Below are 14,751 nucleotides of genomic sequence, written 5' to 3'. Positions count from 1 at the left end.
TGCGGTGCGCAGGCTTCTCATTGCAGTGGCTTCTCTTGTGGCGCACGGGCTCTAGGCGTGCGGGCTTCAGTAGTTGTGGCTTGCGGGCTCAGTAGTTGTGGTGCACAGGCTTAGCTGCTCCACAGCATGTGGGATCTTCCCACACCACAGCTTGAACCCGTGTCCCCTGCATTGGCAGGCGGATTCTTAAGCACTGTGCCACCAGGGAGGCCTGTTAACCCCTTTAAAGAGAAACTTTAAAAAATTTACTGAAGCATAATGTTGATGTTGTAACTGTTAAAGAGAGAGACCAAATTTATATAAGCAAACTTGCTTCTATTAAAAAAATATAAAATATATATATTAAAAGTAATAGAATAATATGTTAGTAATGATGGCTGAAAAAACAGCCTCTCAGTATTCACAAAATTAGAGACAGACTTTGAATCATGTGTATAAGACTTTGTGTAGAAGGGAGCAGGTATGTCATTCTAATCAGAAGAAACAATAGATTTGCAGAACAGCAAAAAAGTTTCACATATAGGTCAATATTAAAACATTTGAACTTATTTTGAATTTGACATAAACTAGAATCAGATTGTATACGACTGTAATAGTTAAATAATCGTCGGAAAGAAAGAAGTACAACAAAATCCAAAAGGACTAATGGATAGTTACCAGTTTTCAGAGAGAGACCACTGCCAATATGAATAAAATAGATACCAAAGATTAGGAAAAGGATACCTAGTAAAATTCTTAATGACATACATTCAACACATTCTCAAAGCACACACCTTAAGTCAAGGATAACATCTTACTGGTTGAACTGGACTGTGGCCCAAATGACAGTAAATTGGTAATGACAGAGCACTGGCATAAATGCTTGTAACTCTCAAAAATACTACCAAATCCAATTTGATATACATTTTCAATATATAACAATAAATAATGCACAAGCCCAAATCTAAGCTAAAGTTCATATAAATGCTTAGATATCTATCAGAATATAAAGATTTTACCTTTTCACTACCAGCTAAATCAACCAGATAAAGTTTTCCACTCAGCTTTTGTTCCGTTTGCGTGTTCTCTTGTTTTACATTAATAAGAAATATACTGTGACTCCTAGAGCTATGTTCATTCATATCTGCAAAAAAGCCACACAAACAACTATCAACAAACACAGCTTTCCCTTATTAATAATTTCTAAAGCATTATTTCACCTAAGAAAAATCTTACAATCAATCAACTTGATAAAGATATTTTAAGGCAGTTTGTACGTTAACTAGTGTTAATACATAGGCTACTTACTTGTAACCGCTACGTGTCTGTTGGATTTTCCTTCATCTATCGTGTCCATAACTTCATCTGGACTACATACGAAACGCTCTGTACACCCCTGTAAAACAAATTTTTAAAGTATGTCACTATCATAAAAAAATGTTATTGTAGGGCTTTCCTAAATATTCTGTATTACACGTACCTTTACATAGGGAACTCGGTTTTTATCTTCATGAACTGAAAGATTGGTCTTTGAAACTGAAAAAGAAAAATAAATAACATTGGGAAGAGATATGGAAACATATGTATACATATAACTGATTCACTCTGTTGTAAAGCAGAAACTAACACATCATTGTAAAGCAATTATACTCCAATAAAGATGTTAATAAATAAATAAATAACATTAACAACGTTTCCCTAAACTCTAACACGGGCTGTGAAATAGTCAATTAACTGTTTCTCTCCCCAAGCAGCCTAATAATAATACATAAAATTCAAAAATATGTAAATATCACTATAAAAGCAAGAGCCTATAGAAACAGTAGGAGATTTATATAGTCCCTTTTTTTTTTTTTTGGCGGTACACGGGCCTCTCACTGTTGTGGCCTCTCCCGTTGCAGAGCACAGGCTCCGGACGCGCAGGCTCAGCGGCCATGGCTCACGGGCCCAGCCGCTCCGCGGCACGTGGGATCTTCCCGGACCGGGGCACGAACCCGTGTCCCCTGCATTGGCAGGCGGACTCTCCACCACTGCACCACCAGGGAAGCCCAGGAGATTTATATAGAAACCAATGCAGCAATACAGAATTTTAGGTCCAGGCCAACATTTGCCACCCCCATTTTGGAGTGGTTCAATGGTTTGCCAAGGACAGTATCTCTGATCGACTGCTGACAGAAGATGAGCGCTCAAGACTCAGGCTCCCGGACTCCAGTCCAATGTGCTAATCACAACTTACAAAGCGCCCACAATATATGCTTTCAATAAGTCCAAAGGCATTCAATTATAACTTTTTCCTATCATTTAAGTCAATTTCATACAGGTTACTAAGAAATGGTCTCACATTTACTACTAAAAAAAAGCAGGATGTGTTATACTTAAAAATGATCGCAGAGCAAGACTTTAACTTACCATCTAACAGGTCCCTTATCTTATCCAAATAAATTTCAAAATATGAAACCTAAAGGGCAGAGGGAATAAAGGAAAGAAAAAGCAACCACATAAAATTACACAGTAATTTATTCGCCTATTCATTAAATAGTTATTGGGGTCTGAGTTCCAGGCGCCATCTCGACTATGGGGACAGCTCAAGCACAAGCTCTTATTCTTCTGAAAAGCCCTAAACCCACTAAACCCCGTATGTAACTAAAGTACATTTTCCACTATGTATCTACTCCTAAAATTAGACTAATTAGGTGTAATTAGTCAGAACTTTTGAGCTTTGTAGCCAAACTCCCTTATCTTACAGAGAAGATGGCTAAGGCAAGAGAGGCTCAGCTTACTTGTTTACCATGGCAGATGAAGGATCTGAGTTTACTAATTCTAATAATCGTTCAGCTACACCTGCCCGTAAGATAATTTTCAAAATATTTAAAAATGCTTTTTTAAAAGAAAAAGTACGGAACAGAATTATTCTAGGCATAAAATAAAATACAACCTTTCCCCAATGATTTTACCTTAATGTGAAATTCCAAATTTTCATCCATGGAGTAAATGTAATTAAAAATATCTTGCACTATTCTTGGAATAATTCCCATGCCTTCTGGATCATGAAGTTTACCCTAAACAGAAAACAAAACCAGTTCTTAAACGAACTGTAACATACAAATTAAAAATCAAAACTTTTAATCTATAATTTACAGTCAACAGGGGATAGGAATTCTAACTGTTGCCATTTTTTGGCGAAAAAAATGTGGCTGTACAAAATACCTAAAAAAAACTAATTCAACTGTTACGTATTTTCATTACACATAAATAATATATGCCAACCATATGGGTTACCAACTGATCTTAGCCTTTTATTTAATTGTCAGATCAGATTATGCATATTTGTAAATGAACACATTCTAGGAAAATGTTTGTTAGTTGCTCAGCATATAAATCTGCATTGTTGCATCTACTTCAAGTCAAATTCATCCAAATGCTAGGAATGTGCTTCTTCTCTGATGTTACGGAAATGAGTAACACGAGTGACACTAAAATAAGCAGTCATTTACTTTACATGGAATATGCTCAGATAAATGATAAAAGCAGATACTCTGGAGCAACGGAAGAAAATTACAGGCTGTGTTCTAGAAGCGAAGCTTGAGCAGGTTCATATTTATTATTAATAGCAGCTCTGATCATTTTGGAGACCTTCTTATCAGAGAAGAGGGGCAAGTATTTGGCTGGGGGTGGGGAAATGGGACGGACACACGGACATGACCAAGGAGAGGAGGAAAAAATTAAGTGCTCTGAATAGAACTGAAAGCACACAAACATTAAAAATTTCAAAATCTCCCATTATAAGGTGACAGAGAATTCTTACTTAATTCTAAAACATTCATAATTTTGTGGTTATGTGGATAAAACAAAGCTAGATATAATTTCAAATATACGGTTTCACCATTCAAACTCAGGAAATGATTAGATTGCCACAACGATGTGACTCATATGCAACGTGTACACGCTGTCGAAGCGTATGTAAAACGAGGTCACAAACAACGAATGAGTGCACCGTGAGCAGCAAACTACATCTAAGTACAGATGTGAGGTGTTACCTCCATTGTGTGTGTCTTCCCGGAGGAGGTCTGTCCATATGCAAATATGGTTCCATTGTACCCCTCAAGCACATCTATGAAAAAATAAGAGATTTTATACATTAGCGATTTTTTTTTCCCCTTAAGCAAGGCATTAAAGGAAATAAGAATATATTAATAGTAATCCTTAGTGATGATCCACCTAAGAAATTCCTTTCTCTCCAGCCCAGATTACTTTCTGTTGTCAGTAAGAAGCAAATTTTAAATTCCACACTTATAATCGTCTCTCCTATCAATGTACATCTCAGATGTCATTACACCTGTATCCCACAGCTTTACATGACCTAAAAGAAAAAAAGTGCTCTGGCAGCTTGCATACAGATATGAAATAGCTTTTAGAAGTAGGACGGATTGGTGGTTAACTGGTGGTTAAGCCTCACAAACCCACAACAACATACCTCCTTATACAAAGTGTAACAAGCCCAGTCCTACCTCAAAACCGATTATCAGGGAGGTCCTGTGGAATTTTTAAAAAAAAACAAAAAACAAAACAGCGGAAAATCTTTTCTAGCCCTTTGTGTATCCTAAGGTCTACCATTAACATTTAAGCATCTTCCTTTACTAGGCTAGAGGGGGTGTTGGGAGGGATGTGAGTGAACAAGGTGACCTTTTAATTTCCAGTTTTCAGGGATTCAGTTTGTTCTGTTTTTTATGTTTGTTTGTTTGGTTTGGTTTTTGTTTTTGTTTGTTTTGGTGAAAAGAAAGGTAGTATAAAATTACATTCTAGGACTTCCCTGGTGGTGCAGTGGTTAAGAACCACCCTGCCAATGCAGGGGACATGGGTTCCAGCCCTGGTCCACAAGATCCCACATGCTGTGGAGCAACTAAGCCCGTGCACCACAACTACTGAGCCTGCACTCTAGAGCCTGCGAGCCACAACTACTGAGCCCACGCACCACAACTACTGAAGCCTGCACACCTAGAGCCCATGCTCCACAACAAGAGAAGCCACCGCAATGAGAAGCCCGCGCTCCGCCATGAAGAGTAGCCCCCGCTCGCCGCAACTAGAGAAAGCCTGTGCGCAGCAACGAAGACCCAACACAGCCAAAAATAAATAAATAAATTTATATATATATAAAAAATTACATTCTATTTTAGAGGAAGCCAAAGTAAAAAGAGAAACCTCAGTTGGAAACAGCAGATGGTAACAGTGGAAAGTAAACCTGTAGTAAGCAAGTCAATTCTTTTTTTCTTAATTGATTATTTTTAAAAAGAAAAAAGAAAAGAAAAATATTTTTTAAAGGTCCCAATGTTGGGCACAGCTAACTAGATAACAGATTTGCTACAGAAATATTTAATAAGGAAAAGAAGGTATTAGTACTTACTTCCCTGGGAAGATTTTAGGAGATCTCAAACATTTGAAACTTTCATTCAAAATCTTTTCAGTTTTATGAAGGGAAGCAAAATAATTTCAAGAATCACATTTAAAACAGATATGACTGGACTTCCCTGGTGGCACAGTGGTTAAGAATCCACCTGCCAATGCAGGGGGCACGGGTTTGAGCCCTGGTCTGGGAAGATCCCACATGCCGCGGAGCAGCTAAGCCTGCAAGCCACAATTGCTGAGCCTGTGCTCTAGAGCCTGTGCTCCGCAATAAGAGAAGCCATCGCAATGAGAAGCCTGCGCACCGCAATGAAGAGTAGCCCCCGCTCGCCGCAACCAGATAAAGCCCACACGCAACAATGAAGACCCAACGCAGCCAAAAATAAACAGAAATATGGTACATTTGTTACAATTACCAAAGCAATATAAAAAAATTTTAAAAAAGAATATAATAGATAAGATTACAATATTTCTGTAATTCTGGAGAAGCAATCATCTGGGGGAAAAAAAAAAAGCACCAGACCCTTTCCAATCCACTTCCTTTACGTATAATTGTTCTCAGCAATGTCGGTATCGTACCCTCTGCTTAAGATCTTTTAATCAATCACATAAAACCTAATTTTGTTAGATCTATACATGAAAGGTTCATTCATGATATGATCCAATTACCTAGCAACTACCACAATAAGTACTTAATAAATACTGGCAGGTGAATGAATAAGTGACCTTCCCAAGATCATATTAGTAGCGTATGTCTACAGGATATTACGGTAATTTTGTGTTAGGTGAAACACATCATATGAGGGCTCATAGGATAATCAATGTATGCCACATGTCTGTATTTGGGACTTCAAGCAAAACCTAAAAATGTTATATGATTACAGAGACTACGGGATAGTCAATGTTCAAGTATCCACTGGGCACTAGGATCTAGGCTCTCTGTCCCGGAGGCGGGGGTGTAACAGCGACGAGGTGATTTCTAGAGGCACCAGGCTATCACTAAAGTAATAACTGTTGTCAGTTAGGAAAATAATCCCTTCTTGCCTACCTTCAAACCCATTCCTGACCTTTGCTTTCTATAGTGATTTAACTGACAACACTTTATTATAAAAAAGCCTAGACATACAGACAAACAGAATGAATTTTACAATGAACACCCCTATAACCACTACCAAGATTCTATCATTAACATTTTATCATTTTACTGTTTGCCTTAATCATCTTAATCCGTCTTATTTATTTAATGCATTTCAAAGTGAACTGCAGACTTCATTTCCACCTAAATACTCCAGCATGCATACACCACTGGCTAGAATTCAGTGTTCTGCAGTTTTATTCTTGAGATAAAATTTACATACAATGAAATGCACATATCTTAAAAGTACAGTTCTTTTAAACACACACACACACAATACTCATCTCTTTGAAAATCCCAGAAAGCACGCATCTATAATCAGATAAAAATTAGGCACCTTTGGAACTGGCTCTTTTTTGCCTATTCAGCTCCATCTCCCACCATCCTTCCCCTCACACTGCTGTTTTTGTTGGTAAAAATGGTTGAATCTGACAATTTCATACGGTTCAACGTCACAGTCACACCATAATGTATGTGCTTCCCTACACAGCTGATACTTTTCTCACGTGGGCTGCCTTAGTTAACCCACATGCATCTCTCTGTCTGGAGTAAATCCCTCACTCTCCTTCCCACTCTTTGTATCCTTAAGACGACTAGCTTAGGCTTTACTTCTCTCCAATCCAATTCCACCCCCAAACGAATCTGGATAAGAGTCCCATCCTATGTGTTCTTGTAGCACCTGCATTTAATCGTAATACTGATCACTGTGTATTGCAACCATCAGTTTACTTGTCTGTCTTCCTCACTAGCCTGTAAAATCCTTGAGGCCAGGGCTGTGTTTAACTCCTAGCACAGTGCCTGGCACTTAGTAGGAACTCAAATACTTGTTGAATGGTTACTACTATTACTCATACAGCATCTTTCTAAAGTGTCCCTCCGCTTCTATAGTATACTTTTGCCATTCTTTTTTTTTTTTTTTTTTTTTTTTGTGGTACGCGGGCCTCTCACTGTTGTGGCCTCTCCCATTGCGGAGCGCAGGCTCCGGACGCGCAAGCTCAGCGGCCATGGCTCACGGGCCCAGCTGCTCCGCGGCACGTGGGATCTTCCCGGACCAGGACTCGAACCCGTATCCCCTGCATCGGCAGGCGGACTCTCAACCACTGCGCCACCAGGGAAGCCCCTTGCCATTCTTGTGAGAAACAGACAGAGGTGGAACTATGGACAAATATTACTTTCATACTTTGTAAACAAGAAAAACGTATTTAGCAAGTAAAGGAACAGCTTATCACCTTCTAAAAGTCACTTAATCTCTCTGAACTTCAGCTTCCTCATCAGCAGAATGTCTGATTAGGGGAAGGCTGTGAGAATTAGAAGTCATCATATAAAATTATTACTGCTGGGCTTCCCTGGTGGCGGTAAATGCTGCAGAGCAACTGAGCCCACGTGCCACAACAAGCCTGCGCTCTAGAGCCTGTGAGCCACAACTACTGAGGCCGTGTGCCACAACTACTGAAGCCCGCGTGCCTAGAGCCCACGCTCTGCAACAAGAGAAGCCACCGCAATGAGAAGCCCGCGCACCGCAATGAAGAGTAGCCCCTGCTCGCCACAACTACAGAAAGCCCACGCACAGCAACGAAGACCCAACACAGACAAAAATAAATAAATAAAATAAATTAATTTTAAAAATATATACATTACAGCTAACATTTGAAAGCATTATGTGCCAGGCTCTAATAATCTTTCATATATGAATGTACTTAATCCTCACAAAACCCTATGGAAGGTACTATTTTTAGTCCCACTTTATAGATGAGGAAACTGAGAAACTGTGGCACAGTTCTGTGCCACATAACTGTGGCCACATAACTGTGAGAAACAGTTCCACAGCCAGTAAGATAGAGCTGGGATGCAATCCCAGACAGTCTTGGTTCCAAAGACAAGCTCCTAACTACTACATTCTATTCTCAAGGAACAGAGGAACCAAAATAAATACATGGTAGGCTACACCTGGAAAAATTAAGGTGGATACAGTGGCACACAGTCCAGGCCAGGAAGCTATGGTGGGAAACGGGGGATTCCCTGGAGGCCTGGTAAGATGCCTGGCATAGAGCAAATACTGAATAAATGACAATTACTTTATACCTGGGAAACCAACTTGTAGACATCACTCGGGTTCAGAGTTCAAGAGAATACAAGTGGATAAACCATGCTCAAAAGAAAACAAAAACTATCTGACGAATCTACAAAAAGGAAAAGGTAATAGCCCTATACGTAAGCTATATACCTGTACAGACAACTATGAAACGATGCGACCTCGGTGGCCTGTCAGGAGCCCAGAGAACACGAGCTGCTCTCACCTCATTCCCGGCAGCTTTGCTCATCGAATCAACATCTCAGAAGAAATACCAGCTCACCCATCATTTTGCCAGTCCTTGCTTACCAGTTTCTTACCATGGCCTTCTACTTGATCCGTGTGCCAGTGAGTATCCCAAGTCCAGCGCGCCAAGTATTTAACTGCTTTCCTGCACTGACACCTCACCTAGCCCCCACCCCCATCACTCTCCTTAAAGCTACGTGTTTACTGACTGGTAACTCCACCACATTTGTGTCTTGTCCGGGCCAAGTCAGTACTTTTTCATGAATCATCTTTTAAAATCCTCACGGTACCCTTATTTTGCAGAAGAGGAAATGGAGACTTAGAAAGGAACTTGCCACAAGTCACAAGCTAGAAAGTGGCAGAGCCTAGACTTCAACGTAGGTTTGTCTGATTCCAAAGCCTATGCTCTTAACCATACAGCAAAGAAGGGAACTGCTCTCCAGAACTCGGTTCCCAACAGTAAAGCAGGAATCTGCTGGTAAAAGGTAAAAAGTAAAAGGGATCAAAATGTTGAGAAAAGGAGAGAGATTTCAAAAAAGAAATGATGTCATCTCAGAGTTGTAAACAGTAATGAAACAGTACAAAAGGTAGTAGAAACAAGCACCCTAGATGTCAGGACCACAGACCGCAGAGTTCTGAGAAAGGTAGGCAGGAGCCTACTGTTAAGAGACTGCATAACTGAAGGTGCACGAAAGAGATAAAAATCACTAGAACAGAACGAGAAAAAGGCAAAAGCCCAGGATAAGTGAGTCTTATAAAAACAAAACAAAATAAAAAGGCCCTATGGGCTTCCCTGGTGGCGCAGCGGTTGAGAATCCGCCTGCCGATGCAGGAGACACGGGTTCGTGCCCTGGTCCGGGAAGATCCCACATGCCGCAGAGCAACTAAGCCCGTGAGCCATGGCCGCTAGGCCTGCGCGTTCGGAGCCTGTGCTCCGCAATGGGAGAGGCCACAACAGTGAGAGGCCCGCATACCGCAAAAAAAAAAAAAAAAAAAAGAAAGAAAAAAAAAAGGCCCTAAAGAGAGCTTTTAAAATATTCAGAAGTGAGTGGACCTGCACTGCCTAGAAAAGGTGATTATGTCAACAAACAATGTATTACCATCTACTACAACACCATCTGCAAAATGAACACCAGAAAAAACACTGCTGAGAGTGGCTTTGGGGTGGAGGTGGGTAGGATGGCCAAAGAATGGCTTTAAATGAGCCCAAGTTTCTAGCTGTAAAAGAATTACATCCCATGGATAAAAATTTCACAAAAGCCACAGGGAATGGAGGTAAAAGAAGATGACTAACTTGTAAATGCTACACTCATTTTCAAAAAGCAAAAAGTCAACAGATTCTGGGAACCTCAGACAAATATACCAAAATTTCACTGAGGAAAAGCTTTGGCTGAACTAATCTCATTTCCTGTTTGGGTCACTCAACTAGTACTTTGGGGGAACACCAGAGTCATGCACCATGATTTCACAAAAGGATGCAAGCTTTTCATCATATTCTTGTGGATATGTTGGTAAGCTAAGAACTAGACAACTGTATAGGTAAGAGAATCTGAAGTTGGTTAAATACCAAGTATGATTTAATAACTGCCAACAACCTTATTCCGTTTTTAGAAGATCAGGCTAAGAACCATGGCCCATGAAGTACTTTATAAATGGTTCACAGTAATACTTTCCAAACTCCACTGTGCTTAAATAAAGACCTTAAAAAAAAGCCTTCAATATCCTTGTCACCATAAGACTTACTAAAACATGCTGATAGCCAACTCAGATCCCTTGTAAGACAACTGTAAAAACAAAACTCAAAATAGGATTAAGAGCTAAAATGAACAAAATGGAATCTACACTTTAAAAGGCTTGTGCAGATGCCAGATGAAAAAAGTGTGCAATGCTGGTTCCATGCCTGATGAAAAAAACTCCAGTATTTAAGTGTTTATTGGGGTCTAACGTTGGCTGCAGCAGATGTGAAAAAGATTCATACATTTAAACTGCCCATGAATTCATGAATCAACAACTTCATGTTATTAAAAAAGCAATCTTTTGCTGCTGTAAGTCAAAATCAAAGAGTGAAGTATAACTGCGTTCCATGACAGATCCATTTGGAAAACTATTTGATGCTTACAGCAAAAGATGACACTGCCTGTTCCTCTTTCTTGCAGTCGTTTACAGAATCACCCATTAATTCTCCCTCCAGTCCACTGTCTCTCACCAATTCCATACCTGTTGTAATTCTTGGTGGTTTCGTGTCCACGTAGTGGGTGATCCCACTACTAGATGTCCATGTACTAGATGATACTCTGGGCCTCTAGATCCTTGAACCTCATTTTCTCCATGATCTTATCCTTTTCTCCTTCAGATGCCAAGTCCACGGTCACACTCTAGACCTTTCATTACCAACTGCACTGCCCTCCTACCTCCAAGTAACCACTTTCTTTTACTCCTTCTATTACCCTGATTCCAAAAAACCTTTGACTCCACTGAGACTATAACACACTAACCTTACCACCTTTTTCACTGTCCCTTAAATTCTGCCTCCCACCCACCAAGGCAGCTTAGATTCCAGGGTTCACCATCAGCAGCACCCTCGACTACATCGCTTGCCCTTCTCTCCCTCTTTTGTACTGGCCTGGCAAAATACAACCGGGTAAATTCAACTCTCTGGCAGCTAACCACAAGTGGGCTCTTAATGTTGCCTGGCAACGCTGCCACACCTCCCTAATCCATTCACTTCCACTCGGCTAGAAGACTCTGTACCTTTTCCTAGAACCTCCGCTCCCATCCTCTCTCTCTGTGATGACTTTGCTCCCTACATAAGAGACAAACTGGAATTAATATGAAAAGAACATGTACATTTTCCTTCCATCACACAAATGGACCTACTTCTATCCATAAACGCTATGTTTTCTCCTGTTACTAGATGAAATGTCTGTGCTCCTACTTAATCCTAACCTTCCACTTGATACTGAATCCCAACCCCTCTACGCTGGTGAACACTATAGGAAGACAGATGTTGCCTCAATCTCGTCAGTACTCTAACAATTAGACCTGTCAAAAAGTGATATAAAGCATTTCACGAAGCAATGGCTATTTAATCATAAGATCCCTTTGATGTAAGATATTTCTGCAGTAACTGGAAGTAAGTCCAGATAATCACTTAACACCCTCTCAGCTCTAAGGTTCTATGGTTTTAGAAAACATAAACCTGAAAAATACCTTAGTATAGGTTAACAGTATTAACTGAAATGTACACACTTTTCTCATCCTTGGCAACCCCTGTTGAATTCCTCAAGGGTTTCTCAGTTGACTACACGGTAAGTCCCTGCGGAAGGAATAACAATGGAACGGGAGAATGACAGACTGCCATTTCCTAATACATTATAGAAACTTGTCTAGCAATTTTGTCTTCATCCTCATGCTGCTGTGTTTCTACAACTGCTACCTTAGAAACTCTCCTGGGAATATCTAATAGAAATGCATCTTCCAAGGACACGTGTGTAACACTATAATTCTCATAACACCCTTTAATAGGTACTGTATATAAATCAGTTCCTGGAATATGAACAATAGGTTTACTAACTATATTTGACCTTTTTCTTATTTAAACAACCTCTGCAATTAACTAAAGAGAAAGGGAACGTAAAATGAAAAAGAGAACGCTGGGTAAACAGGAGAGATCACAAATAAAATCTGACTTATTGCTGGGACAGCTCAGCAGGTTAAATATATTTACCTTTAACAATCTTCTTTGCACAGTCATTATACACTTGCTCTTGAGATGAGTTTGACTGGAACACCCGGTCAAATGCATAAGGCTTGGACTGAAAAACAGAAACAAGGGTTTCAACTACACAGATTAAAGGTGAACAGACATTTCTAAGCTCCTTTAAAGATGTCATCATATATTTAACCTTCAAAATAGGATACCTACTATGCCTCACTTCATGTCACAGAATCTTTGCAGAAAGGACCTTAGGGCCCAAGAACAAATCCACTAGAATAAACTCCACAAAAAACAAGCATGTCTGTTTTAGTCTTTGTTGTACCTCCAGAGCCTAGCACAGAAATTAGCACTACTGTGGTGGGCACCCATATTGCTGAGTGAATTTTATTTAATGCGTTATCTTTTCTGGCAGATATCGAGACCCTATTTTCAATACTAACATCATCTTGCAGATAAGGAATTAGAATCGTGAAAGGTCCAAAAGTTGTAAATGACAAAATTAAAATTCAACCCAAATCTCCTGTCTTTCGGTTCAGGGCTCCTTCCACTAGTCCGTTCAGCTTTTCCGTTTACTGCAACAGCATTTCGACCGTTCATCCACTTAATAACTATCTATGGAGTGCCGATTATGCCAGATACCATGCTAGAATGATGACCGAGACAGATTCATTCTCTACTTCAGTGGAACCAAAGTAACAGTGGGGCAGACATCAGACAAATGATTAAGTGACTAGAATTCCGACTTGCGCAACAGAGTGCTAGCGAAAGTGCTATGAGAGCGCTTCGAGGAGAACCTGAGGCTGGGGAAGGCAGAAGAAGGCCAGACCCACTCTGGAGAAGGGATGTTAACTGAAGAGTAAGTAGCACCCAGCTCACTGTCATTCTCTTCAATGTTACTCACGAGGGAGGGTGAGCGTGGGGAAGTACTCCAGGCATTAGGAACAGGATGCTGAAAGATCCTGAGGCTGAAGGGAGCTTGTAGAATTCAAGAAGCCAAAGGATGTTGTAAGTTTGAAGTGCAAAGATGCAAAAATCAAATGCAAATGTCAACATGGTGAAAAAAGCAAGTAACATCTTAGTGTTATTTTGAGAACAGTTTTGATTTTGTGGGCGCCTTAGAGGATCTTGGGGACACATTTAGAGAACTGCTGATGTAGCCTGAGAAGAAGCCAGAGACATGAAATGAAAAAAATCAAGAGTATGATGTCCATGCGAGTCAAGGAAGAATTTTCAAGGAGGAAGTGATTGTGTCAAATTCAGCTTTGAGGACAAAGCAAAACTGAAAAGTATCCAACAAACACAAAGATCAGATTGGAAAAGGTTGAAAAAAGAATAGGAGATAACTGAACAGAAATCTGGCTATGGCTCAAAGAAAGCTGTTTTTTAAGACAGACAAGACCTGAGCAAGTTTAAATGCTGGCAGGACCAATCTAGCAATCTAAAAGAGAAAGTGAGCATCTAAAGATGAGAGGGGGAGCAAGGGGGTTCTCGGTATTGAAAGTACGTGTATGACGGCTCTCTAGTCTCTTCTAAAGTAAAGGAAGGGAGCTGGGCCCCAAAATAAATAATTATGACCCCAGAAATAATCCTTAACATTATCGAATGCTTCCTAGGTCTTAGCTGAAAAAGACCATACATTTTAGAAACTACCCCACAATTCCCTTCCCCAAAACTTGGAACAACAGTAAAGATGACCCAAATAGACCCTAAAGGTCTGTCCAAAGCCATTCCCAATTCCCCGTCCCCTTCCAGCCTCCCACCAGACAGGCTGGAAGCTAACCACCTGCTAGCTGAGTCTCCTTGCAACTAGTGTCACATGACCCAGCTCTAGATACCATGAAGTGATGGTCTGCTGGGAGGTTTCAGAGAAGGGTTTTGTTTTCCTGATAAAACGGACCACCTCAGCTGAAGCTACCCTTTCTCCTTTCTGGAATGAAGGTCTGGAACTGGAACATCCATCTTGGAAACACGACAAATACGACAAGGGAAAGTCAATAACTTAGGATGACAGAGGGTAACAGAGTCAGCAAGTAGAACTAAAGGCCCATCTCCAGACTTCCTATGTGAGAAAAATAACCTCTTATTTATTTAAACCACTATTAGGTTGTTTTCCCTCTGCAGCTGAAAGCATTCCTGAGGGATATACTCAGATGACCTCACTTTGGCATCAATTAAATGTAGGCATCTCAATGTCTGATTATT

At 40.2% G+C, this 14,751-nt stretch overlaps 1 protein-coding gene across 1 annotated transcript in view; it reads right to left on the bottom strand.

The window, feature by feature from the left end:
* KIF5B (kinesin family member 5B) overlaps positions 1-14,751 on the bottom strand; it is a 45,289-nt gene that overhangs the window by 25,508 nt on the left and 5,030 nt on the right. The window contains exons 2-8 of the mRNA XM_067030499.1: positions 12,559-12,646; positions 4,017-4,090; positions 2,934-3,038; positions 2,389-2,437; positions 1,460-1,515; positions 1,288-1,375; positions 999-1,123 (exon numbers count right to left, since the gene is read on the bottom strand). Of these exons, the coding sequence (XP_066886600.1) occupies positions 999-1,123; positions 1,288-1,375; positions 1,460-1,515; positions 2,389-2,437; positions 2,934-3,038; positions 4,017-4,090; positions 12,559-12,646 (585 nt within the window). The remainder of the gene's footprint in view (positions 1-998; positions 1,124-1,287; positions 1,376-1,459; positions 1,516-2,388; positions 2,438-2,933; positions 3,039-4,016; positions 4,091-12,558; positions 12,647-14,751) is intronic.

This window comes from Kogia breviceps, chromosome 3 (genome assembly GCF_026419965.1).
Source record: "Kogia breviceps isolate mKogBre1 chromosome 3, mKogBre1 haplotype 1, whole genome shotgun sequence".
Lineage (NCBI taxonomy): Eukaryota > Metazoa > Chordata > Mammalia > Artiodactyla > Physeteridae > Kogia > Kogia breviceps.
Note: the sequence above shows the minus strand (reverse complement) of the source record. Positions and strands in the feature narration are given on the sequence as shown.